The sequence below is a fragment of the Dermacentor albipictus genome, chromosome 3 (genome assembly GCF_038994185.2).
Source record: "Dermacentor albipictus isolate Rhodes 1998 colony chromosome 3, USDA_Dalb.pri_finalv2, whole genome shotgun sequence".
Taxonomy (NCBI): Eukaryota; Metazoa; Arthropoda; class Arachnida; order Ixodida; family Ixodidae; genus Dermacentor; species Dermacentor albipictus.
This window is the reverse complement of record NC_091823.1, coordinates 47,402,135-47,429,462: the sequence shown is the minus strand read 5'-3', so window position 1 is coordinate 47,429,462 and position 27,328 is coordinate 47,402,135. Positions and strand designations below refer to the sequence as shown.

General features: G+C 45.0%; 1 protein-coding gene across 3 annotated transcripts in view; it reads left to right on the top strand.

The window, feature by feature from the left end:
* LOC135898156 (glutamate receptor 1-like) overlaps window positions 1-27,328 on the top strand; it is a 256,360-nt gene that overhangs the window by 85,292 nt on the left and 143,740 nt on the right. For all 3 annotated transcript variants that reach the window (XM_065426936.2, XM_065426934.1, XM_065426935.1), the window contains one exon: window positions 1,121-1,267. In XM_065426936.2, coding sequence (XP_065283008.1) covers window positions 1,132-1,267 — 136 coding nt within the window. In that variant the 5' untranslated portion in view covers window positions 1,121-1,131. The remainder of the gene's footprint in view (window positions 1-1,120; window positions 1,268-27,328) is intronic.

The window sequence follows — 27,328 nt, the reverse complement described above, 5'->3', positions numbered from 1 at the left end:
GAAAGCAACTACGCCTAAAAGCGCATTCCTACCAGAAGTGCGAAGCGACCACATTACGCTATAATGTCCCCCAGAATGCAGACTACACGCCAAGCAGTAATCATAACAAGAGCACGAACCAGCACATTCCTCACAGAAAACTGCAATCGTTATTTCTATCAGTGCAAGACAACTAAATGCTCTAAATGAACACCCTAATAACAAACACAAATTCTTGGAACGCCCAAGCATGCTAACACATAAACGGAAAACCTATCAACAAAATACCGCCTGCCCCTTACAGCCAAACTACTAGGAATATTGAATCACTGCCGGACAGGGTGTCGACCCGTAGCTGCGGAAATAATTATCCGGCATCATAAAATAATTCTTACTGATGCAGACTAAGGAGTCAGGGCCCTGTAATTGACCCTCTAATAAACATTTATTATTTATCTAACCTCTCTAACCCCGAAGTGTAGCTGTACTTGGCGGGAAGTATCGAAACTAAAAAATTAACTATTGACAACGGTTTTCGATGATACTGCGAAACAAAATAAGCGCATCGATTGATTCTTGGCACTGCTTTCCCAAAGACAAAAACTTTTTTTTTTACCTTTACGTTCGGTGCTCTTATGGACACATCACTGTAGTTTCAGCCCTTGCTTCACAAGTGCTGTTTATTGACGCGCCTTCTTCCACCATTACTTTTTTAAAGAATAGGTTTCGCTGGCTCTATCGTCCATTTTTCTGCTCGGACTTTCGACTTTCCTTTTCATTCTTTCTTTCTTCTTTCTTTATATTTCGTAGGCAAAAAAAAAGTTTAGTAGACAAAAACCTTTCGTACCTTACGCCCATGCTAAAGACGGGGCTGTGCCGTTAACGGCTATGAACGCGTGGGGGCATTAGTGCGACTTGCACAGGACATTTGAATTTTGCAAAACACTCTCTTTTGTGTTAAGTTCGGCTTAAGGAAATAGGTCACTGTAAAGACATATTGTCATTGTCCAGAAACCGTTCTATTTACTCGCCTTTACTGTTTGTACCTTTTCGCACTGTCATCACTGCGCTGTTAAATATAACCATTCATTGCCATCGCTTGCACAGGTGAATTTACCACTGACTATGTTGTCCATTGCAGGGGCGATATTCATGCCCCGCCAGGAGGAGCTCCGCTACGCCTACGAGCACGCCATGGAAGTCCACAACCTCAGAGACCCTCTCTTTGGCGTCACCACGCACACCGAAATTGTTGACTCCGACGACCCCTACCAGACCTCGAAAAAACGTAAGACGCCGACAGATCTTTCTTAACCTATTAGTTTTTTTTTTCTTGATACTACCTCAAGATACCCACCCCCTCCTCCACGTCTAGGTCTAGCCGGTGAGATTTTATTCAAGCATATATGCACACATTAATTCCCTTGATGACAATTAATAAGTGTCATTAAACTATGCATTTGTTGACTATTACTTAATTAATTAATTGATTAAGAGAGAGAGAGAGAAAGAGAGAGATGCTTTATTGATATGCTGGAGATGTTAGCCTGGTTGTTCACCTGACAAACTACTCCAGGTTCCAGGTTCTGGGTGGTGATTATAATATATATACAATGATAAACGCTTAACAGCACATACAGTACATACTGTCACACACACACACACACATGTATAGTCATTTTTTGTCGACTTCGGATAGGCCACACGCAAATCAGACATAGTTACTTATTGATAAAGGAGGCATAGCCAACATGTGACAGATGCCATGAGCCGTTAACAGTGATACACATATTAATCGTGTGCTCACATATCGAAACGCATAGACAAAAGCAATTCCCGCGTATAGTACAAGTCACACGTCCCATTTCACCCGATTTTGATGTTAGAAGATGATGCGCTGATACATTTGACTGATGTGTTCGACTTTTTAGACGAAACAGGTTTTTTAAGCACTGAGGGTATGTTACATTTAATAAAGAAATTTTATCGCCCTGTGTCTGGCGCAGTGCAGCGTTAGTGGCTTTTGCGCCAATCTGGGTAGTGAGTCCGATAGTGTTCAATACAGCGGTGGAAAAGAGCGCACTGTACCTGTCTGGTGCCTTCGAAGTTCGAGCAATTGGCACCCTTGTGGGGATGTTTGAAGCCTTTGAATTTTCGCTTGTCTGCAAATTATAACTCGCTTCGAGTGTGTTAAAAAGGCCAGTGAAGGCCACAAGGTCGTTTGCGGCTAATCGAGGTACTCCTAAAGCTAAACTAGTATATATGCGGAACACCGTTTCTCATTTAAAGGGCTGGGTTCTGGCGAGAGGTTGATATGGAACTTCATAGAGCACGCTTAAGTAGAGAAGCGCCTCAGTAATCCTTCGAAGTTCTTGCTCTTTTAGTCATCTCTGTCGGCGTATTACTCTTCAAAGCATGTGGTAAATTTGATTTAGTTGCCAGATTGTTTTCTTCATTTATACTTCGGCCCTGCCGTCATCCTGAAGGAGGAAGCCCCGTATTTTTAACTTAGATCGGCGTGGTATTTGGGTGTGCTCTATACAGACACGAATGCTTTGGAGCTGCTCTTCCGCTAGGCGGTCTGCTTGATTAGTTGCTGCTATGTACTCTGATTTCGTTGGGAAACACTTGAGCCCACTACCGGTAACGCATCCGTGAATGGTATCTAAGCCTGACTGAATGGTGCGCCCTCGTTCTCCTAGTGAACTCTTGCAACACCGTACAGTAAATCGTCTTCATAAATATAGTGTTCAAGTAGTGTGATGGAAGCCAGCCAGGCAAGCAAACCAAGCAAAGGGATAATAAAGAGAATGGATGACAGAACTGAGCCTTGAGGGACGCCAGTACTTATTGGGTATGCCTCGCTGAACGCTCTCCATTGATTTCGATTTACATGGAGCGAGGGGTAAGGAAATCTTCAGTACAGTTGTAGGGGCGGGCACCGGTTCGTAGGGTCAAGAGGTTTTTGAGAACAGCGGCGTGTTTAACGGGGTCGAATGCCTTGCGTATATCTACACCTTGCGATTACTCTGGTTTGCATGAGACTGTAATTTTGATACACATCTGAGATACGAAGCATGGTATCCTGAGTGCTGGCGTGTGATCTAATGCCTCTCATTGTATAACCAAAAGCATTTCTGTTTTCTAAGTGCGAATTGAGACGCTCAAGGGTCATGTGCTCTATCAGTTTACGCACGACGCTAAAGGTATACGACGCAGGTTGGCGATGCAGTTGGCCGGTTTGCCGGGTTTCGGCATTGGTATTATTATTGCTGTTCGCCAGTACGCTGGACGGATTCCAGTGTCCCAAATATTGGCGGCGTGTTCTAAAAGTTGCTCTAACTGAGAAGAGGGTAGGGTTACGAAGTGTACATTAGGTAATGCCATCTTTTCCCTCCATTGTGTTTCAGTTCAGCGACGAGAGAGCCTCATGTAACACCGCGAAAGCAAACCGGCTGTTTATGCCGGTTGTACTATTCTCGGGTGACTCAGTTTGGTAATCCGAAAGTTGTCCTGTATTTTGGTCCTAGGCATAGAATGTCTGACGAATTTGATCGCAATTTCAGAAATCTTGGCTGAAGAATTGCTCCTCCTGGACGTCTTTTGTGTATACTATTCGGAAACCCGTTGTCATCCTTTGTTTATTTGCACTATATATTCGTCTTAGCAGTCAGACAGTGAGGCCCTCGCTAGCTCCAGGTAATTATGCCGAATATTAGTAGTTTAACATGTTTCGCGCCAATGCTGGCTCTGGACATGCTGAATGGAAGAGCTGTTTCATTCTAGATATAAATTGCACAAAGTTCATTCACGCAATTTGTTCCGCAGCCGACTTGCTAGGTCTACATAAAACACTATCCGAAATTAGTCGGGATTGCATGAGGGCACCCATCCCATCAAAAAACATAGGTTTCAATGCATACTGTTGGTCTAGAGAGTCGTTTTAAGAAAGCTATCAGTCAAACGGTGCAATCCACAACTGCCACTATCGTTCCGTACAAATTAGCAGAATGCAGATGTCACACGTTCTTAGTTTCAAATGGCTCATTTTCGAAGTTGGCGGCATTCACTGAACGTTTTCTAAGACCGAATAAAAAAAATAACTTTTTAGTTTTGGCCAAATATAATGAGCAAAAATACACGACGTATTAACGGCAGCATTGCTAAATAAAAAAAATGCAATCACATTGGAAGCCTCACTGGTCTTCTTTTCCTTTAGTGCATTGCATTCCGCGACAAATAGCTTCCTTAATTAACACTTCCTAGTTCCCTTTCAAGTACAGAAAGGGGTCTCGCAGTAGGTAATAAAGATGTGATTCAGTAATTTTTGTGCTGCTCATCATGCGGTTGCAACACGTGAAAAGGACCCCTCCCTCCGCCATTCACCATTTCAAGCTGCAACGTATGTAACAATAAAAAAAGAGACGCTATTATCTGGCATTAACGAACAGCGACGCAAGCACCTGGAACAAAAACGATGTTGCTTATTTTTTTATCTGTGGCTAAGTACATCTTGTATTCATTGTACACTTTTTGTTGCAATAAATGGAGGTAGTCTCCAGAACAAAAAGTGGGGCCTTGGAGAGGCTGTTTATAAGCGACCCGCAAAACAAACAAACAAACAAACAGGCTTTAATCTAGGCGACGCTTGAAATCAATACAATGACAAATTTAGATCGTGTTTATAACGCTTGGAAATAAGTGTCCATGAAGGCTTTTGTTCCATGTTTACCGTAATGGGGGCTAAACACGCCCGTGACTCTTTTTATTCTTGTTATGTTTATTTTTATTTGCGGGGGTGGAATGGTGGATCATTATCCACAGTCATATCTTGCTATCGGTTATAAAAGCAGCAGATTTTTTTTTTTTTTGATAGAAAACTGTAGTATCATTGTACGTTTGGAACGCATGCGTAAATGCGTTACGTGCGCACAATAATGCAAATAAAACACCGTTCTTGCAGTTACGAGCTGGCAAGTACTACACTTATGTTACTTCAATTAAGTGCAACCTCTCACAGTTTTTAGTTACAATTTGCTTTCAATTTGAATCTCTAAGATTGCAATATACTTCACAAACGTATAACAGTACTGCAGCACAGAATCTACCATTCTACAGTTCGCGTTTCCGCGAGTTCACCGTGGTCAAAAATAGGGCTTTTATGAAATCGAAAGATGTGCAAAAATGTTTGACGTTAATCGATGACAAGCTGGAACAAGTTGTTCCTCCGCGATGGTACATATCTTTTCATTTTTCAGACGAGAATCAATGAAATCACGCAAGCTAAGAATGACCAACGCGGTGGGCTAATGGCTTCCGGGTAAATTTGATTTTACTTCTAGCGTAGGAATAATAAAAATTGGCATAACAACGACACTTATTTAAAATAATTCACGTTCGCTGCGCTCGCACCTAACGATCTATCTTGCAGCACAACCATCCGTGAACCACCGCACCGTCGTCGTACCATATTTTTCATCGTGCCTATTTCCGTCTCGCAACCTCCGGAGACATTTTTTTGCACGTTCTGCCCGATTTATCTGAGTTTTGGAGAGGCGGTTTCGGGGGTGAGTTGCTTAAAGGCAAATAGATCCAAAAAGACTGGTCGCTGCACGCGCGGACTTCGCAACAAGTGCACGAAATTAACGGTTACGAGCACCCACTTCTACTCTCGCGAGAAGCTGTATTCGGTATTCCAATTACATGGCACTGAAGCGAAAGCTACGCCTCATCTTCTAACGCTCAGGTATGCGCTCAACACTTATAGTTGCGCGAGACTGCGCAGAAAACGCTTTGACACCGAGTGCCACGAAGTGTGGGGACACACGCCCACTCGCCCCGTTGCTACGATCGCGTTCCTGATTGGCTCACTCTCTCTCTGTAGCATGACGGGGTATAAAGATTCAGTCTGTGTGACTCGGGTAGTAGTTTCAGATGAATTTTGCGAGCTTATTTCCAGACCTGCTTTTTCATCACAATGTGCAGAACTTGATAATTCAATAGTGTTAGCTAAGCAGAAAATTATTGATTACTATTGGGCACAACATCCTCAATTAGACAATGCTTTTACATTAAGGGAGCTTCAATGCGCAACTGCATCATGTCGCCAAAAGTCTGCTGCTGGGCCGGACGGCATTACGTACAATACGCTAAGAAACATCAGACCGACAGGTACAAATGCTCTCTTAGACATCTGTAATAATTTATGAATAGAAGAAACCGTACCTGACTCTTGGAAAGTCGCTCAAATCATCCCAATTTTAAAACCGGGTAAGACGCCCTTGAGCCTTGAATCCTTCCGCCCAGTTAGTTTGGCAAGTTGTTTATGCAAAGTAATGGAGAAAAAGATTGATGCGCGACTTCAATGGCGGTGTAATAAAACGGATGTGTTGTCCAACTACTTTTCAGGTTTTAGAAAACAAAGATGCACAATTAATGCAATATTGGATATAGTAACTTGTGTGGAACCCGAACGTGCACGTGGAAACATGACGATAGCAGTATTCCTAGATATCAAGAGAGAATTTGACATTGTTAGTCACGTTCATGTCCTGCTAAGGGTGTTAGAACTCGGAATGGCTCGTAGGTCCCTGCTATATATTTCAAAATTTTTATCAGTTCACAAAACATTTGTTCAGATGGGTGAAGGAAAGAGTGCTGAACACGTTGTCAAACAGGGAGTACCACAAAGAAGTGTACTCAACCCTTTTGTTTTTAACTGCGTCATGTCTGATTTAACAAGAAGACTGCCATCACAGTTAAGGCTTTTACTGTATGGAGATGATGTGTGTATTTGGATATCTGGGTCTAATGTTCGAATACTTCAGATGGCATTGCAAAACGACATAACTACCATTAACCAATTTTTGAAAGAGAGAGGAATGATTCTATCAGACACAAAGACATCTGTATTGCCCTTCACTCGGAGGAAGTTAAAAAATTTCACTCTTAATCTCGAAGGACACCCTCTAATGATCGTCACTCAGCATCAATTTCATGGCATAATACCTGATAGGCAGCTGGGCCAATCCTGGGCTCTCCACATAAAAAAAAAACTCGAAAACGAGGTCAATGCGATAGTGCACCGTACTTCGCAGACTTGCAGGCACATCATGGGGTGGACCAATATCGTCCATGCTGACTGTCTACAATGAATTATTACGACAGAAAATTGCGTATTCCACGCCCATCTTACATGGACTTTCCATACGTCCGAAGAGCGACTTCAAAGACTTTTAGCTAGAGACTACGCATATGTCTCGGAGTTCCACGAGCGACTTCTAGTTCTCTTGTAATAGCTGAGGCTCGCCAACCACCGTTTCCACTTATGGGAACTACAGAAACATGCTGACATTATTTCTGTCTTAAAACACAGCATAAAAGCCACCCGTTGGCTCTAAACATAATGAAAGGAGGTAGAAGTTATGTTCATACAGAAATTTGAGAAAATCATAATATATTGCCAAGAAATGAATTTTGGAATTCAGATGTCGAATATCCTCAATGGCTACTTACACTTTCGAAAATCGAATTGTCAGTTGACAGGATATTCAGAAGAAGAGACATGTTCATTCAAGCTGCTCAACAACTAGCGCTTTACCAGATATACAGTATTTGCGGTATTAAGGATACAGACACATCTATATAGATGGCTCCAGTACAGCAACCTCCTCAACTTCAGCATTCATTATACCACACCTCAATAAACAAGAATAACTTAAGTTATCTCGTGCGACTTCGTCCACAACGACTGAACTATTCAGAATCCTACGTGCGAAAAAAATTATGACGTCAGTAATAGATGCGCAAAAATGGGTAATTTTCAGCGATTCAACGGCGGCTCTAACATCAGTCTGCAGCACAAAAGCCAAAACAATATGTGATAGTATATTATAGTAAACACTTAAAGACCTAAAAAAGGCAAGCCAAGCGAAGCATGAAATAGCATTCTAGTGGGTAGGGCCACATTGATAGCAACACAGCAGCCGATGAAGCAGCATGACAAGCACACCTCAATGATGATGTGGCCCTGCTCCCAATATCAAAGAATGAATTACGCTGCATTAAAAGGACACGTCTTTCAAAATGTGTAGAAATGCTTGGTTCGACCAGGATTCTAAAAACTCGGATTTGTATCATATTGATCCGTTTATTGAGTTCAAATTTTCATTTTCGTTAGACACAAATATGGACATCCTTAATCATGGATTAAGGTTGGGGACTGCCTGAACAAAATATTTCTTACATAGCGGTGCGGAAACCTCCGAATGTGATTGTGGATTTGTAGATGAAGGTATACATCACCTCTTTCTAGATTGCCCACATTACGACACACCAAGCCGCCGACTTAAATCAACCTTAATTGTATTAGACCGCAGACCTTTCAGTTTGATGAAACTTTTGGGTCTTTGGTCAAAAACGGCCTTGCAGAAGAGCGCTTTAAAAACACTAACTCATGATCCAGGATGGACAACCCATACCCAAAGTCGAGAAGATAAGGGGGTTGGGAACGATAATAGAAGCCAAGGGCACCAACGGAGAAACTATGTGCATTATCGATGCCAAAGTTTCTCAGACGATGCGACTGATCAAGAGAATTACCAACACGCACGAGGGAATGAAAGAAGCAAGCATCACGAGAATCATCCAGGCGTTTGTCATAAGTCAGATCACGTATGTGGCGGGCATACCACAGATGGGTTGCCGCAGAAAAGAAGAAGCTAGACGGCCTGATTAGTAAGATATGTAAACAAGTGATTGGAATCATGCTAAGCATGAGCACGGCGAAACTCCTAGAGCTGGGACTGCACAACACGCTAGAATAGCTAATAGAAGCGCAACATATAGCGCAATACGAACGCCTCTCCAAGACGACAGCGGGCAGACATGCTAGATGAATTATGAATCCGCTGGCACACACAACACGGAGACAAAAGGGGCACAGCCAAGGAAATAAGGGCGAAACTCACGGTACCCCCCTTACCCAAGTATATGCATCCTGTGCACCACGAGGGCAGGAGAAAAAGCAGGGCAAAGAACATGGCGAAGAACTACGCAAAGAACAAGGATGCGGTCTTTGTAGACGCCGCACGTTGCAAACACAAACGCAGCTTTCTCCCAGCAGTACTTAACCACAACAGGCAATGCTACACAAGCTTGACTATAAACACGACACGCATCGAAACGGCGGAAGAAGCGGCTATAGCGTTAGCCATAGCACAAACGAACGCATACCGTATAACCAGTGATTCCCAGACGGCAGTACGCAAATTCGCGAACGGCTGCATCTCAGCTAAGGTGCTGGACATACTCAGAAGAGGCAAACCAACAAGGGAAGACAGATGCGTCCAAATTCTATGGATGCCAGTCCACACCAGCAACTCAACGGGAGAGGACAACCCTAACGCGGCGGCACATAACGTATAGCTCGAGGACTGACTTTCCCAGCTGCGACGAACGTAGACCCCTCGACAAGGCCCTCCGAAGTATGGGAATGGGAAGACAGAATGACCAGGTTCAACGACATCACCAACCATTACAAGATGCAACGATGCACATATCCACCACGCATATCCACAACTCACTAGATCGCAAGCTATCCAGCGGCGACAACTACAAACCAAATCATACAAGAGCCCGATACTAACGCACGCTAGTTATCCAGACATATACACAACAGATAGATGCAAAATGTGTGGCACCAGAGCCACGCTAGAACACATGCTATGGAAATGCCAGGAACTAATACAGGAGAATGCGAGTGGAGCCTACATCGACAGCCTCCGCGGGCGATGGCAGGCCGCGCTGCTCAGCTCGAACCTGGAAGACCAACGCTGGGCAGTCCAGCGGGCCAAGGAAGCCGCCGAGAGGCAAGAACGCTTGGCCGAAACCTCGGTGGGTGCCCCAGCCCACTAACTCACCGGACGCGAATCGTTCGGATTCGAAATAGTTTTCTCACTCACTCATTTTCTTGAGGACATCGGCATTGTTGGCCGTTATTAACGCTTTCATTGTTCCTTTCATTTCAATGTCACTGTATATATGTATGTGTTTGTGGATTATGTTATGTTGGCGGTTCTGTTGTGACTATATGTGATAATACATTTACACGACGTATGTACCAGCCGCTGTCTCGACACTACTATTAGGCGATAGTATCATTTGTATATTTGAGATTTTCTTCGGTAGAACTGTGGAGTCATTTAACTTGTATATTTTACGTATGCTGGGAACATTATTGTGACATAAATCGATGGTTAGAACCTGCTCCACAACAGAATATTTATTCAGAGCTTCCAACTGAACTTTTCCTTACAATGGTTCACATAACTTCTATTCGACCATTGCAAAACTAAAGTACAGACTTAATAACTAACACTTACTGACGTTGAAGAGTTGTGTGGCCTGATTGGGACTTCATAAATCTAGCGGAATAAGAAAACAAAGACAGGCCAAGAAGGTAAAGAAGTAAGTGTTGATGTAGTCTTACGTATCAATAGCACATACCTACTCTTGGGTACTCTTGGGTATATATAAGCCAATAAATGGGTAGCCCAAAACATAGATTATGGTGTATAAAATACAAGAAAAGAAATGTATAGTTGAAAATACGTAGGTTAGAAACAAAGTAACCAGAACTTTACGAGTACACAATAATTAAAATTACGGAATTAATGAGAAAATGTCACTGTCCATTCTCTTGTCTATCCTGTTTTGCACTAGTTCTGTTGGTTTACTCGTATTTAAAGAAAACTAAACGCTATTGCAGCAACACCAAATCAAAGTATTAGACACTGCTAGAGAACGTACTAATGAATTTAGACGTTTTTGACGCATCATTTACATAGCAGATGCCTGTTCTTCGAATAAATCAAATCAGCAGTTCGCACTCTCGTTGATAGGGTCGCTAACCAGTGGTAGTCAAACATTCTTTCGTCCTTCTAAATACTACGCGAAGATATATTAGACTACCCTCGCTTGCTTGGTTAAACTAATAATATAACACACGCAAATCATTCATGAATGTTCAGAATAAGGAGGCTAGAGCCATGCCACCGCTTCGTACTATAAGCAAAACCATCCTCTCATGAAGCCTATAATCCTACTCCATTTGCTTATTCCTTGTTTTCTATACAATCAATGCCAAGTTTTCCCAATTTTCACCGCCTAATGATAACTAAACAAACAAAAAACACCGCCTCCGCTCGGAGACGCCCTTTAATGAAGTTAGACACATAAAGGATCTCGGCTCCGCTTTATTAAATGAGTCCGATATACATGTTGGCTATACTGAAACCAAAAAAGAAGAAGCTCACTACAGAAAGACGGACAGGCTAGTGCAATTCGCCGGGAAACGAAACAAAACTACCCAGGCGTTAAGATGGCGTAAAATTACTTTGCCTGGCGTTCTAGACTTTTCACGCTGACTCACGTTTAACGCGATAACCCGCATACCTCACTTTTTTTCTTCTCATTCTCCCTCCACTGTTCTCGTAATTGCCAGGCGGATAACTTCATTTTCGCGGTCGCCACAACAGGGCTGCTGGTGCGTTCGCGTCACTAAGGTCGTCGTTTGTGTTGAGAAACGCGCAAACCCCCTTAGCGATTCCGTAAGGCAACTCTCGGCCTTTCTCTCACCTATACGGAACACCAACCATTAATTTCTTAACGTTGCAGCTCCCCGCGTTGCAATCCATCTTTGGCCCCATGTTGGCTAAATTCATGCAGCCAGGGAAGCTTACATATCTCACCTTGAGTGGTGCGCTGGCCCACCCTTAGTCTCCTTTAGTTTTTCACTTCTCGGCTTTCCTCAACCTACGTGCCAACCTAAATATACATAATTCCTCCTTAAGTCAAAAGAAAGATCATCTCAGAACTGCGGGTGAAGCAGCAGTTTAAATAAAACAAGTGCAAATCTCTGCTCTAACCACGCCGACTTTCAAGCACGCAGGGGAAAAAATATGGCGGACATGGTTCTTGTACATACGCACGAAACGGTGGTACTGGTGCTTCCGCACTTGGGTGTACCAATCATAACGCAGACGTTCTGCAAGCCAAGTTACTCCGCAAGGTGAAACACGCGCAGTTATGCCTTCTGCAACGTCTTCCTCTTGCCTACACTACACGGTTTGATTCGACGTCGACAGCATTATTGCCGCATGCACTGTATGCAACCTCCTTACTGCGTTAGCCGTGCAGAGGCTAAAGGAAAACACGGTTAATTTCGGGCTGGTACCTGCCATTTGCAAGCCATTATGCTTCTAAGAAGGATTATTGGGCTTAATACTAGTTCGCTGCCCCATTTCTTTTTCACCAGGACATCAAAGACTATTACTTGTCACTTGTTTTCTGGCACCGCCGTTGGAGCCAGGTCACGCTGAAACTACTATATTTTCAGGTATGTGTGTGCAAAGAATCATTAGGAAAAGGATTTGCTAAGCTAAAGAAGAAAGTAAACATCGAAAAAAATAAAGGAAATAGAAATTGCTCAATCTGCCTGCATTTTTGGCACACCGAAGTACTCTGGCCTTTTTTTAGTGCAGTAGATCCTTGGTATAGCGTGCATATGAAACGATTTCGGAACACTACTTGCCCCTCAGCTTACTTATACTGCTGTTTTTGCGTTCAGTGAGGGATTGCATCGGCTTCCAAACAAATAGAATTATACCAAGCTCTTAGGTTAAGCAGTGGCATCTTAAAGCAAAAGTGCATGTTATTACGAACAAAACCACTCGAAAGCGTAAACGTAAACACCGAAAGCGTCAATGCACACAATGCGACATTTGAAACTTCTCATTCTCTCTTGTTTCCACGTTTTGTAGAAAAGAAGCATTACCTTGGAGCTTGACAGCGCGAAGCACCAAATAACGTACACACCAGTGGCTCTACCAAATTAGCTAACCTAGAGCAAATGGCAGCGCCAAGTGAATTTTCAGAGCATCGCGCTGTGAGAAAGAACGCCGATTAACCGAATGAGTTCTGCTGCGAAAATGCCCACGTATTCCCCTTTCCTTGTAGCCAAGGCGTCAGAGGTTTTCTGTACACGTTTAGCAAAGATGTATCGCGGGCACCAGCCCTTATGTATACCTTTATTTTCCATCTCTTACCGGACGTCTGCAAATTCCCATTAGCCCCTCTAAAGCTCCCGTTTTCTCGGGGCACCTGTTGCACATGGGCAATTAGGCCACATAGCCCAGCACAGCACCATGACGTGGGGGCGTGAAAGAAATGTCTGCCACAAAAAAAAAAAAGATAACAAGAGTGATGGAAAGAAGATCGACTCAGAACGCCGCCACGGTCATTTCAGTAATCAAGTCCACCGCTAATTTATGAGGAAGCTCGAGGATCTCTCGGACAACATTTTTTCAGGCAAGAACAAAGATAAACGTTTCCGTATAGGAGGCTGACGTAAGCTCTCAAACAGGCAGAACCGAAAAAAAGAAAGAAAAGGAAGAAGTACAGAAGGTACAAAGACAGAACTAACTAACTAAAAAAAACAGAGAGCGCTTGATCCTGGGACTCATCACAAAAGTTCCTGGCCCATTCGCTGCAGCCTAAGTAAAACAGGACCTGGAAAGCTTCACGGGCCGGGCTCGTATAGCAACAGAGGCTTATCTTGGGTTTGCTGTGCTCCCCTTCCACCCTCCTCCTGTTCCTCTGTCCTTTACTTTAATTTTTACCTGTGGATATACTGACTGCTCCTCATGAAGTAATTACGAGCAGAGACCAGACAGAGAGATAATTCGCGCGTAGGCGGTCGCCTGTCATGGGCGCATTAAAAAGAAATTGGCACTGCAGCTGCCGCAGTACCGTCCGCCAGCCGGTTTCCAGCGCCACGGTTAGGAGCAGCCAAGAGAAAGAACGGGACCAATGTGCAGGAATGACTGTACAGGGCTGCCACTCGCGTGGGCAGAGGGAGCATGAGGCGCTGCCCCATCCCGCCGTCTTTTTCTAAATGAACGCTGTTACGGTGAAGGGAGTGTCTGTCCGTTCGAAGGCTCAAGGGCAATATACAGGGGGCTCTGAAAACGCGGACCGTCTGAGCGAGTGATTCGAAATGCGACGAATACGCGTTATTCAGCTTGGGATGAAAGCTCCTCGCCCTTTTAAGCTTCAAAGAGAGACAGGTTGGCAAAGAGAGACGAGCTGTTTAAAATGGTCCTAAAGCACTTTTTTTTGTAGATATCGCAGTTTCTTTCGTAACCTCTTTATCTATAGGCTCCTTATTCGAAATTCTCTGCATGGCACAACCGCCAGGCTCCGCGGATAACTGCGACCACCCTCAAACGTCCGGCGATTCGTACGTTGGAGTAGTGCGTCTTTTGTGAACCGTCATTTAAAAGGTGCGCTCAACTTGAGCAATAAATGTGAGCAGACTGGTGAATTACACCTTAGGAAGGCTCGTTGCATTGGTTCGGTGGTCAAACAGAAGACCGAGCGCGAGTGCAGAATACGTGAGGCGGCGTGGACAACCCATCTCGTGCTCTCACCGTCACTTTCTGGCATTCAAAGGCTTACGTTCTCCTGCGAGCCGCGCAATTTTGAAACAACTAATAACGTAACATTTTAGCGTAGCTTAGCTTCATTTCTTCATCGGCTTAACAGCAACGGCAAACTTTCAACTAGAAAAAAAAATTGAAAGAATGTTTGAGATTTTCGCAACGTATCGTGCCCGTGTGTGGAAGACTGAAATAGGAGTAGTTCAGGTGCGGCAAAACAAAAAGAAAACAATAAAAAAATAAGTGACGAGTTAGTGGCAAATGCGACAAAAATGCGTTTACATATATATATATATATATATATACGCCCACTCTTTTAAGCTTTCCCATCCCCATACGTGGGTAGCGTCCCACACCTTGCACACATTTACGCTCTTTTCCACTTTAACACTGCTTCAACTTCAACTTTATTAATTCTAGTCCACACTCTATACAAACGTCTTCCTGGGCTAAAAGCCGCCATAAGCAATGCTGAGATAAGGCATTAAAATGTGCGCGTCATTGTACACAGCAGGAGTCATACCCTTAAGCTCTTGATGTCATGACCGCCGGTGTTCCCCTTAATCAGTAACGTTGTGGCGAGGTGTGTGCGCTGATAGAAACAACGCAGCTGACGCTTAAGAAAGTAAGCTTAGGCAGATTATAGAGTGTCTGTGGACATCTTATAAGCTACTTTTGTTCCCCTTAATCAGTAACGTTGTGGCGAGGTGTGCGCGCTGATAGAAACAACGCAGCTGACGCTTAAGAAAGTAAGCTTAGGCAGATTATAGAGTGTCTGTGGACATCTTATAAGCTACTTTTTTTCTGTTTCCTTTTGCACACACAGACATGCACACACTCACGCAGGCACATGGATGCGCACACACACGGTCACACGCACGCACTCGTAAAGAACACCCCCAAAAGAAAATGATCACAGAACTAAAAAATGGCTGTGGCTTAGCTAAGGTTAAGCCCAGGATGCGAAGCATACTAGCCTTTATTTTAGTTGTTGAACCACTGTTTAGCCTGGTGAACTGCTGTTGCTTGGCTATATTTGGTTCGGCTAGACGAAGAAGCAACCCATGCACGCGAGCGCACGAGCTGAGACCCGGCTATGTAGCTACGCGGCCGCAAGCGAGCGCATGAGTTGAGCCTCCGCTTATGCAGCTGTTATGACGTCATATGGTAGCTACGCGGCCGCACGCGGCGCAGTAAGGAAGAGCGTGGTTGTGCGGCTAGTATGCTTCGCATAAAACAAGTGATCGGTAGTACGGCTGCCACGAATGACGGCGCGTACAGAAGAAGAAAAATCTCACACGCGTCATGATGACATACACTGTGATATGAATATAAATTTGTGAAAGTGCAGAATTAATATATTTCTGCATCTATAGGGATGCTACCGTTCCTGTACATGTTCTTAGTATACACAGCCAAAAATTGATCGTGTAACTTTCTTTGCTGACACTTTTCCGCCTGCGCCCCCCCCCCCCCCCCCCCGTTGTCCGTTCGCGCTTGGAATCAAACTTATAAATTACGGCTATCTCCACTGGAGCATCAGAAGGCATCTTATAACAGCAGAAGCGGCCAAAGAACGCGCAGAATAGAAGCGCATAAGCGTCCGAAGAGAAAGAACCCTTCCCAACTTCTAAGTACACGACAAACCGAGTCTTTTCTGCTAAGCAAGTCGTCGTCAGGTACATTTCTTTCCTTTTTTTTAATGCGCGCACGTAGCAAATGTAATTCACCTAGACAGGGCCGTACACCCCGATTGATGTGACCACGGTATCTCTGGGCAATATGGCTCGTTTTCCAGTGAGCACAACGCCAACGATCCATTCAAGCTGCCATCCTACAAGGCTGCACGGCTGCGTAACTGCAGATGGCTGACCAAACTACAATGCACTGTCAAGGATCATTCCCGCAAACGTCGCGGATTTACAACACTCAGAGTCTGCATGGCACGGCAGACTCTACGCCTCTCGGCGATTTCTCGGGTTTACTCTGCCCGAGAGTCATACCTCAGCTTCACGTTTATGGCGTTGTGAAACAGCAGCTAACCCCAAATAAATGGCAGCTTTGCGAGCATAGACCACGCTCTGAGCCGTCCTCTTGCAACGCTCTAAGCGTCTGGCGAGCATCCAGACGCTCCGAGGATTTGGAGTAAACCGAGTGGACGATGCCCACACCAATTCGTACGTCCTTGTTTGGTATGAACGGCAATGGGAAGGACTTTAATGTAATGTCTACATTTAATAAATCGCCAGAGCTACTTCTCTCTTTCGTGAGCTGCCACTATGAGATGAAGGGATTGAGCTCTCAGTAACTGGAAAAAAAACGTAGTTTTCAATTTCACCAGGAGCTAAAGTCGGTGTAGAAAGCATTATTATTTAAATAAAACATTGATGTATTCCTTAACAAAACAAAATTCAAAAGCCTTTCTTTGCAAGGCTTTGTGTTTTCCTCCTTAAGACCAATATGCATGTTCACGCCTGACAAACGCTCAGGTCCTTCATGCCTCGAGACCATTAATATAAATACATTCTGTTTATAGCCATATTTTACGCGCGTTTACTACTACACCTACAATGGGCAATTTCTCGCTGCTTCCTTCCAATACGTCCAGTTATCATACTTCATACTTAGCCTTCTTATCGATCATCTGTATATTAGCTTGTTCGTAAAGCAGTGATTAAGCGAACAGCTAGCTCGCTAGTCAAAATACAATGTGTTTTGCCTCATTAACTTACATCGCTTAGAAGCTGCCCGATGCTTGGGCATGAACAAAGAAGTCCATACAATTGTTTGCCTGGGTCAGTTTCCCATTTGCAAGACGTCCAAAACGTCAAATAATTGGCATGCAACAATCAACAATACAAGTGAAAAAAATATAGCGAACTCCTCGTGTAACCATTTGAGAAATGAGAAACATAAAATGCGTTATAACATTCGATGGGCTATTTAATTCGATATCTCCCAACAGACATCCGAATTGAATGAAGCCTCTGTATTAGCACGACGAAAAGCTTCTCGTCCTTCTGCGGTCATTTCCTTTTAAATTACGCCAGTTCCGATGCTCGAGAGCGTTTCAAGTGAATGGTGCCTTTCTCAAACATCTACAGAGCCAAACGTTACCACCCAGCTTCCGCCTGATGACGCAGTCTCTCGGCAGCAACAGCGGTTGCCTCCTCTTCGGGCATGGTCACCTTCTTGCGAAGCATTTTGACTGACGCAATACACACCGCAGACGCTTTATATAGCGAGCGAATAGGGTGATGCATTCGGCAACGCTGCCCGCATAATTCACCGAGCATGGACAGGATAATGCAATTGGCTTCGCAACCGGTGTACCGCAGCGCGTTGATGGCGTAATCACTTCAGCGCGACTCCTCCGTTTATCTTATAGCTTACCATTGGTGGCGGTGCTGTCACTTGAAGCTGAACGCATGTGAGAGCGCTCGCCTTTTGCTCTTTTGTACAGCACCCCTCTTCCCAACGCCACCTAGGCCTGTGCACTCTGCTTACGACGTCATGCTACTAAGGCCAGAATTTCCATTGCCAAGCCCGGACTGACGAAACCGGTGACGTCAAACTCACCATCGTTTACTCGGCAGCATTCCCATTAGATTCTGGAGCCGTCGGCCCTAACAGCATGACGTCATAAAGTAGAGTGTGCAGGACTTGTGCTATGGTAGGTGACTTTTCTCCTGATCTCTTCCCGTATTTTCTCTCTCCTCGCCTCGATGCCTCCGTCCCTCTATACCAACTGTCTTTGATAATAATCCAAAACGATGAGCACCCTTTAATTATCCGTATAATGTTATTGTATTAAAAACAGGGCCTGCGGATTCACGAAAAAGCACTTATGCTAGAATTGTTCGTAAGAGCGGACGCCAGCCAAACATGGTGCCGGACGTATCATTAACGAGGGGGCTCAGCCAGTGGAAAACAGCACTTACGAACGAAAAGCTTTGTGAATTCGGGCCCTTGGTTCATATTCACAAAAACTTCTTAAGTTAAAACTGTTCGTAAGAAAAATCTCAACCAATCCTTATACTGCATATTCATTACCAAAGGCGGCCAGGCAAGAGCAAAGAGTTTCTATGAACGTAACGCTTTGTGAATTCGGCCTCTGATTCGTGAGAGAAAGCGCTCTTGGAGAGGAAATATAATACAGTCATTATATTTCACAAAAACAAAAAGGTGAGATGATAAAGCAGTCGAGGGTCTTCTATTCCGTGCCACAGTCAGCGGTCTCACGACTCACTCAGTACGCTCAAGCGTTTCTGAGAGAGCAGGGCCTCAGTTTTAACTTTTGAACCTTCTCTCGTCCCTTCTCTGCCCTTCTTCCTGGACCGTTTTTCGTCGCTCCAGGAAACCTTAGTAACCTCCGCCAGGAATGCATCCCTAATGAGATAGGTTTCCCGACTCGCCCGGAGCCCGCCTGCATGTCGAGCCACTGCGTCGGTGCAAGCAGCCCGGTCCGCCCGCGTTGACGGTCGGAGGACACGGCTCGCGCAATCTCCCACCCTGGCCGCCCGCGACTTCCGTTTAATCAAGTTTCCAATTAGAGGCGAGGGAAGAGGCGCCATCGCCTGCGTGCGAGGCTGGCTACACGCTTTTCGCTGATCAGGTCTGTCCCCGGGTAAGGAAGAAAAACGGTGCCGAGGACAGCGAAGGCTAGACCTCGGCCGCGGCCAGCCCCAAATTAAACGCTGAGCGACGTTCGAACTCCCCGCCGCATTTCTGGACGAAATCAGAAACCGAGACGACCGTTTGCCACCAGGAGCCGCGTTACGGAAACCTCGCGCGGCTGCTCCGACAAATTAAATTCGTTTCTTCCGGTCTTCTTTCTCTTCTTTTTCTGGCGTTCTACTCTGCCTATCCTCGCCCACTGAAGATGGTTTCACATATTTTCAAACACGCAATCTCATTAAACAAAGTAGCGTGGTAGAAAACAAAGCGCGTGCTCGGACACAGTGGTGTATGTAACAGCCCGTCGATATTAAACTGTGCGCCCGCATCACCACAGTGCTCTGTAACTTAGGCGGATGGCATGTGCAGAAGCTGTTGGAAATACCCAACAGCACTCGACGCCATCATTATGCCCTCGACGTGAATTCAGCATGTGAACAAGTTATTTCCGGTGTATGAACTCTCGCATCCCCACATGATATGAGCTTGGGTAGCCAATTCTATTGAACCACAATTTTGGCAATTTAGATCAAATTCTCCGTTTGTAAACATAGCCAGCCTATGTGGACTGGTTAAGGAGTCTGTATACGGCGAAGGGTTAAGGGTACAATTAATGGTGATAGAACAGTTCGTCACTGGTGGAGGTCGAACTAGAATTAGAATTCTACCCGAAAAAATAATTCTGCTAAAATATATATAAAAGTGAAATTCTAGTTGAAGGCATGTTTATTTTCCTTGCTCCTCTTATCAGGCTACGTTCTCAGACCATCACCAAGGTTGCCAACTACGATGCCGCAGTGACCCGGAAGCCATTGGAAGATGATGTCATGTCCATTAGAGAGGGCTTGACGGAAAAGGGTTTTTTTATGTGTGGTACCCATAAAAAACTCAGACAGTTTCCATATATATTTACCAGCACAGACGCAGCGACAAGTCTTCGTTTACTTCGTCACACCACGACTCCAACTTATTAGAACATGCAGAGTATTCTGAACTGTCGCTTACACAGACTTGACCCATTCGTTGAAACTGCAAGTACCATTGCACTTTTACCGCTGAGTCGCAGCCTTACTGTGCCGCCTCCAGTTAGAGGTGGCTTTTAGATCCTGCTAATTTTTCATTGGAACAGCAGACGCATGTGTGACTCGTCCAACTCTACAAAGAGACGATCGAACCCGTATCGTTTTTTTGTGATGGGTATACGAAACAACGCAACTTCAAATTCAGTTGAACTGGCTACATCGTAGGCCATTTCCCGGGCCAAAGAGAGCAGGGCAGGCCTCATGTGTCGCATGCTAGGAAGTAAAGCAGGCTTAAGTCCACTTTGCTTCGAAAGCAAATCGACTGGTCTCAGAGACTGAATGAAGTCGACTTGCTTCAGTTATCGATTCTTGGCGTGATTCGCGGCCTCACATGTTTGCATTGCTAATGCTTCTGTCTCCGCCTCATCTTTCTTTCCGTACCACAACCCCTTTCTTCATGCGTGCGGTAGCAAACCAGACGTGCGCTTGGCTGACCTCCCTACCTTTCTTATCTATTTCCCTTTTACAAGTATGCAGATAGAATAACCCTGTGGGCTCATCAAACGACGCGTGAAACTTTGCGCACAAGCACAGACAGCGGAAGCAAAACCAGACGACGTCTACAGCACTGAAGTTGAGGACTAAAACAGCTGATGAATTTGTAAGGACTAAAACAAAAGTACTGCTGAGGGATAGCACTGATTGAACAGCAGCATTCTTAAATACTCGGAAAGTGTTGCAGTAAGAACTCGCGTCTGTCTCTATTGCCCTTTCGAACACTGTGGTGGTGGTGGTGGTGGTGGTGGTGGTGGTGGTGGTGGTGGTGAATTGTAGCAACAGGCGGGTTTAGCCTGGCGAACAAGGCCGGCAATTGCTCCGCCAGAGCGTCTCGCACAATACCACTGAAGGGTTTCACCATATGTGCATCAAACCGGTCTCTCTTAAGAAATCGATGAGGAGACGTGAAGTTTCCTTGCGGGCTATAACTGATCCCTCGGGAAATATAAGGTCTTGCAGGCGCGCATGCGGAAGGTCCTTGTTTTGCAGATTTTTCAGTAGAGTGTCTCTTTCATCTTGGAATTGCTGGCAGGACCACACAAAGTGCTCAATGTCTCCTGTCTCGTTGCATGCCGTACAGTTCGGAGAATTGATTCGCCCCGTTTTAAATACCCAGGCCGGTGTATTAGCAGATCCTGTCCTTATTCTATATAGAAGTGTGGCTTCCTCTCGGTGCTATCTCTTGGTTACGCAGGGCGTATGCGGTGGAACCCAAAGCGACGCAAAGTGATTTCGAATGTCAGATTTTTGCACTTGATTACTCTTTGGAGACTTGATTCTGGGAGGATGATAAAGTGCTGCGTATGCAAGCGCATCAGCTTTTTCGTTTCCTGAGATGCCAATGTGAGAAGGAATCCACTGAAACTTTACGGTGAAGCCTTTGTTGTTGAGTTCTTTCACGATGGCTAGTGATTTGCGTGGGAACTTGAGGGATGGCAAACCACGGTATATATGTTGTAATGCGGCCTTTGACTCCGTAAGGACAACCACATTCTGCGGAGGCAAAGTCTTTAGTTTGCGCAGAGCAGAAGCTATTGCTACGCCTTCCACAACTGTCGACGAGGCTATACAGTCCAGACGGCCAGACCACGTATATCTTAGAGAGGGAATATAGAATGCAGCTGCACAGCGGTCTTCGTCTGCCTTGACAGAGCCATCTGTGTATACTTGTAGGTGATTCGGGAACACTGCGCAAGCCTTCACATTGAGCAGTTCCCCAACATGTGTTAGCGCTCCTATTCACGGGGTAACCTCCCTTGTTTCTATAACCTTAAACTTTCCTCATCTATATGCTGACCTAGTTAACAGAACACGGGAGAGAAGCGTTTTTTGCTGTCCGGTTAGCGTTGCAAGCGTCGCAAGATGCTTTGACGCACATGACGCAATATAGCTAGCGCAGCGTGGGGGCCAATTCTGTGACTCTGATCTCACGCAATGACGGTAAAAGAGAGAGAAAAAACGCTGGCGCCACTTCTTAGCCCGAACACCGTTTATGAGACGGGCTTCGATCGCACCCTCCTATGAGCAGGGTATTGATTTTGTTCAGTAAGTGGTTCAGCTGCGAAGTGTTTATCGTAGTCGTGTACCGAGACGTAGGCGCTGCTGCTAGATGAGGTGAAACGTCTGCTCCTAAATTCCGTCACCTGTGTACGAATCAGCTTGCGCAAGACAGCGGTAATTGGAGATCGCTGGGAGAAGCCTTCGACCTGCAGTGGACACAACAGTCGGATGATGATGATGATGATGATGATGATGATGATGATTTTTTCCTCCCCTGAAGCGTAAAAAGGAGAAAAACATGAACACGAAATTATCGCTATACAGTGCTTGTGTTCATGGACCACTTACCGCACGAAGGCATGTTTGACAAAAAAAATGCACTAGAAAGAAGCTTAGCTCGCATTAAGACAACGTGAAAAGTGCGTCAGCGAAAATAAATGGAGCGCCTGCAGAAGCTTAAGCTTAAACGCTCCATCAGATCCTTTAATTTAAACACGAAAAATATTGTCCCGACAAAGTCGTTATAAATGACCTTTTAGTCAGCACGGCTTATAGTACAAAGTGAACTTAACCCTGGTATCTATAAAATCAGGAGCCGAGTTCACCGCATGAAAACAACTTACAAAAGAAGCTTTCGTCAAACTTTCGCTAATCCATTCAAGTGAAGGACCATTAACCACGCGCGCTATTTTTGTATTTGTTGCTAATGCTGCTTTGTATTAAAAAGCCGGCCTGTATATAGTCCCATGGTTTAGGGGTCGCTCCCCATTGTCGAAATAAAGTTCGATAACTCCAACTCGCACACGCATTAATGCGGCGTTATACGGCCCCACAAAAGCCAAATGGTTTCGCAGCGTGAGCTCTTAAAACTTTCGGCATTAGTCAGCTTTCCTTTCTGTATTTTCTTCGGCGCGCTTAAATATCGCAGAATGAGGCCCCAGACGGTCTGTTTTCGATGAAATTAATCCGCGTCCCTAAGCGGCTATGCAATAAAACTGGGCCTTTAGGTTTCCTTAAGAACAAGTCCCGTAAGGGCACTTTTGGGAACAAGAAAGCCGTTCCGAATATTCGCTCCTCACGGCACTCCCTTATCCCGCGTGCACACTCCGCATCTTAAGCAAAAGAAAAAAGAAGTAAAAGTAACGCGAGAGTCATAAATTTCATGACTTTGCCTATAGAGCCAGCGCATATTGCAGGTTAGGACTAACAGTAACAGCGCTCATAATTACGGCACGAAAACGCATGCCTTATTCTAACCAAACTGGAAAGCGTGCAAGCCAAACACCGTTCGCTATTCCACGTGTGTCGGCAAACGGCTCCCTATAGAGAAATATCAGTTAGCGTTATTGCACGTTCTGCTGCGCTTGCTTAACCGTTCTCGCAAGACGTGTCGCTACCATCATTGCTCGCATTTGTTACTGCGGAAGATTCGGGGGCGAAAGAACGTCTGCATTTTCGCAGCCGTGCCTAACTGCTCTCGATCTGTTACTTTTAACTTGTGAATCGCAATCTCGTTCGCAGCTTCTGCAGCGGAACAATCGCAAGCGTGAAGGCCCTAATACTTACAGCTACAGTGACCTACAGTCACTGTAGGCACATACAGGCACATACAGCTACAGTGACCTACAGTGACCGTAGTTTCTTACAATAATTACTACAAGGAACCCTGGCGCTGCGACCTATCACCCAGCATGCGAATGATGGCTGTAGCCATCAGACAAATCCATAGAAACATGTATTTGTCTGATCTTCGTGAAGATCTGCCTGCACTGACCTAAATTTCAAAGCAATCTATGCTTTTTTTTTGTCCTTTAATGCAGAAGGCAATAGGCCTCTACGACCACGCACAATCATTGGCATTTGCAAGGCAATAGGCCTCTACGACCACGCACAATCATTGGCATTTGCATCGGTTTCACTTCTCCAGTGCCTCACTGGCGTAATGGTTTTAACAACGTGCGCTGTGCTGTACAGGTCCCGTGTTTGTACACTGCCTTCAAACAATTTTGATAATACTGCTTATTTAACTATTTATAACGCCGTACTTACTCTAAAATGATCGATTTGAAAAGTCACGAGGCCGTTTAAAGCCATATGGACGAAATTTAGACGAGTCCATGCATCATCATTCCCCTGCTGGATGAACGGCCCTGCTTGCATCTCCACAGTTCCCCTCTAGTAAATGTATGAAAATCTACACTCTAAAAAATTTCAAGCTTAATCTCACGCTAAACTCAGTTTAAGCGTGATGTGCATGTAAATGAGGCGTGGATGACGTTTGAAGCACCACGTGACCGAACATAAGCGTGGCACTTCTTCATGTAAGCGTGAGGAGAAAACTTCGTTCGGTCTTGTGCGAGCGTGAGCGAACCGCGTATGCGTGAGAAACGTAAATCACATGCTTAACATCCCGCGGAGCGCTCGCACGGCACCTGTCAATCACGCATATAAAAATCCGAATCGGGGAATCGTAATGTATCACGTAATCTACACATAGTGCGGGCGAAGAAGAACACTGTGTGTGTCTGATGTGCTTTTCTGTTGTCCTTGTTCAGCTTGCGCTACAACAAAACGAGGAAGAACAACACTCAGCGCCTTCTCACGGTTCTGCGGAGAAGCGGAGAATACGAAACTTTTCTTGAGGTGCTGAAGATAGTGGTGTTTTGAAGACTGCTCTCGGCCATTTTTGGTGTGAATTCTCCGGTGGACTATCACGACGTTCGTTCAATGCTGCACACAGCATTCGGTCTAATTGTCAGAGTTGGTGTGCATCGCTATGTTCATTTCTGCAGACATTCTTGGTGTAAAACGCGGATTGTGCATGCGTACAGAGTGCTACTGTGCCGAATTTTACGAGAGAAATTCCACTGGGGTCCGACGCGTCAGGAACAGCATTTTCATATGGATGGTGCATATATTGCGGCCCCTCATCTGCCACTTATGGACGATTGGAATAAATACGTAAGAACATAAGTCATGGTTCGCTCTTAATAAATGGCGGCCAACCGGTTATTTCTTATGATTTCGGGTGTCCGCTTTTATCATGTGTGGAGAAAAATGTAATTTAGTAGTGCATTTAAGTGGAAACGAGAACCTTCTACTCAAGCAGTAGCTTTGATCGAAACAAAGGGTACTCAGCCTAGTTCCTTTTTAACACACTTTAAAACCAGACTGTTGAATTCCTCAGAATTGTTGTTTATTGTGCTAAAGCACCAAATCACCACGATTATAAGGCGAGGTAATTTTAGAAATTTCTGAAATCGAAACACGTCTCGCGTTATATTTCGGTTCATGACGCGAACTTAACGTTTCTTTTTAATTTATATTTGCCAACTCACCGTTCTCTGCTTGCCTCTTGGCACTTCACCTTGGGCAACCGTGACGAGCTGGGAGTTGCCACTGTGCATTTTTCTCCGTGTTCCTTCTCATGATTTTGAATGTAGTTATTGGTAAATCAATGTGGTTACGGCATATTAATCGCAAGCTTGAGCAAGATGATCGGCGCTGTTGTGCCGGTGCGGCAAGCGAGCGGGTTTCGGGGTCGCGTGGCCCACCCCAACGCAATCCGTGAAACGCGTTGCCGTGTCCGATTGTATCGCGGGCCCTTGCGAACGACGTTTACGCGACAACCTTGCTGGTTGTCACGGAGGACGATGGCATACTCGCTGACAGCGACAAAGGCCTTAGCTCTCGTCGTTTCACTTCATTTTGCGATGGTAGATCGCAAGAACGACGAATGAAGGCCTGCGGGCATCCCGTCCTCTGCAGCGTATGTTCGCGTTACAAGCGTACTGTATTTTTCTTTCGTTTCCTCATAGTCCAAAAGTCCCCCCTTGCATCATATCTGTGGTCGCGTTATTTGCGCGCAAATACGGTATGCACGCTTAACAATAAAAATAACTTTCCCGCGGTTTTCCAGCCGGCGATAGTAATGAATATTATTTCACACCTGCAGTCCGAAACCCTCTTACAGCCTAAGTTCTCTCGGAACATGTATAATTACCATCTGCGTTGGTCAGCGAGAGAATCGAAGTCTTTTATATTGTACCCATGTGACGGCGCTATAGTATTTAGCGCCCAATGTAGATGTTCGGCAGAGCATGCGCTCCGCTTTGTGTACGTATACGCACGGCAGGTATATTGCTGGTTAGAAAAGTTTTCCATCGAAGTAAGCAACTTCGTGCTACCAGCCTATCCTGTCTGGTATTTGCTTTGGTGAGCGTGGGCTTCGGTCAGTGATGGTGCGACAAGCGACATCTGATAGAACTAATCTCGAGTGTTGTTCCCCGAGAAAGATCAACGGGAAACAAAATTGAATAACATAGCCATTGACCATTACATAGAGTGACCATAGATCTTTGAGCATCATTGACAGAAGTGTGCCAATAGGTGCATTACAATGCGTTAACCGGAAATTAAGGTACAAGCACACCGCAAGCTTCGCCGGCGGTGGTTTTTCTGTGAATTGAACGAGCGAGGTGGTTCTCCGCTGGACGTCGCTGACGTCTCTCTGCTGCCGGCGAGTCCGCTGATTGGTCTAGTCGTCGCGTATGCCGCTCATAGTATACCGTTTACCGATAAATTGAAAATTCGTAATTTTGTCAGCCACTCGTCGATTGACAGTAACCTGCATCTCAGAAGCGCTGCATGTGAGGTCGCAACCACACGTGCTAATTAATTTGCAACCTGGATTGCACTCTGAATCGCGATATCTATCTATGTGTAGCTTCGCATATCTTAAATTTCGGGCTTTAATGAGAACAAGCGTAACGGTGTCCCACGAACACGCGTAGAGTGTGTACGAATGTGTACGAATGTGTACTCCGTCGGTTGCGTATTTCCTTATGCAGTTAGTTCTTGATTTCCAGCTGCAAACCGATCTGTGCATGCTGTGAGATTTCACGAGTGACAAGCGCACGTAAATGTCATCCCTGCCAAAATGTTCACCTCCATTGTGTTGGAAATTATGTAGAAATATGTCTTTCTAGCTCGTTTGTGTTATTACGTTAGAAGGTTCCATCGAATGCGTCGCCATTTGTATTCGAGTTTTTTTACTTCACTTTTATGGAGAGCATGATAAACTAAAATCAGTTT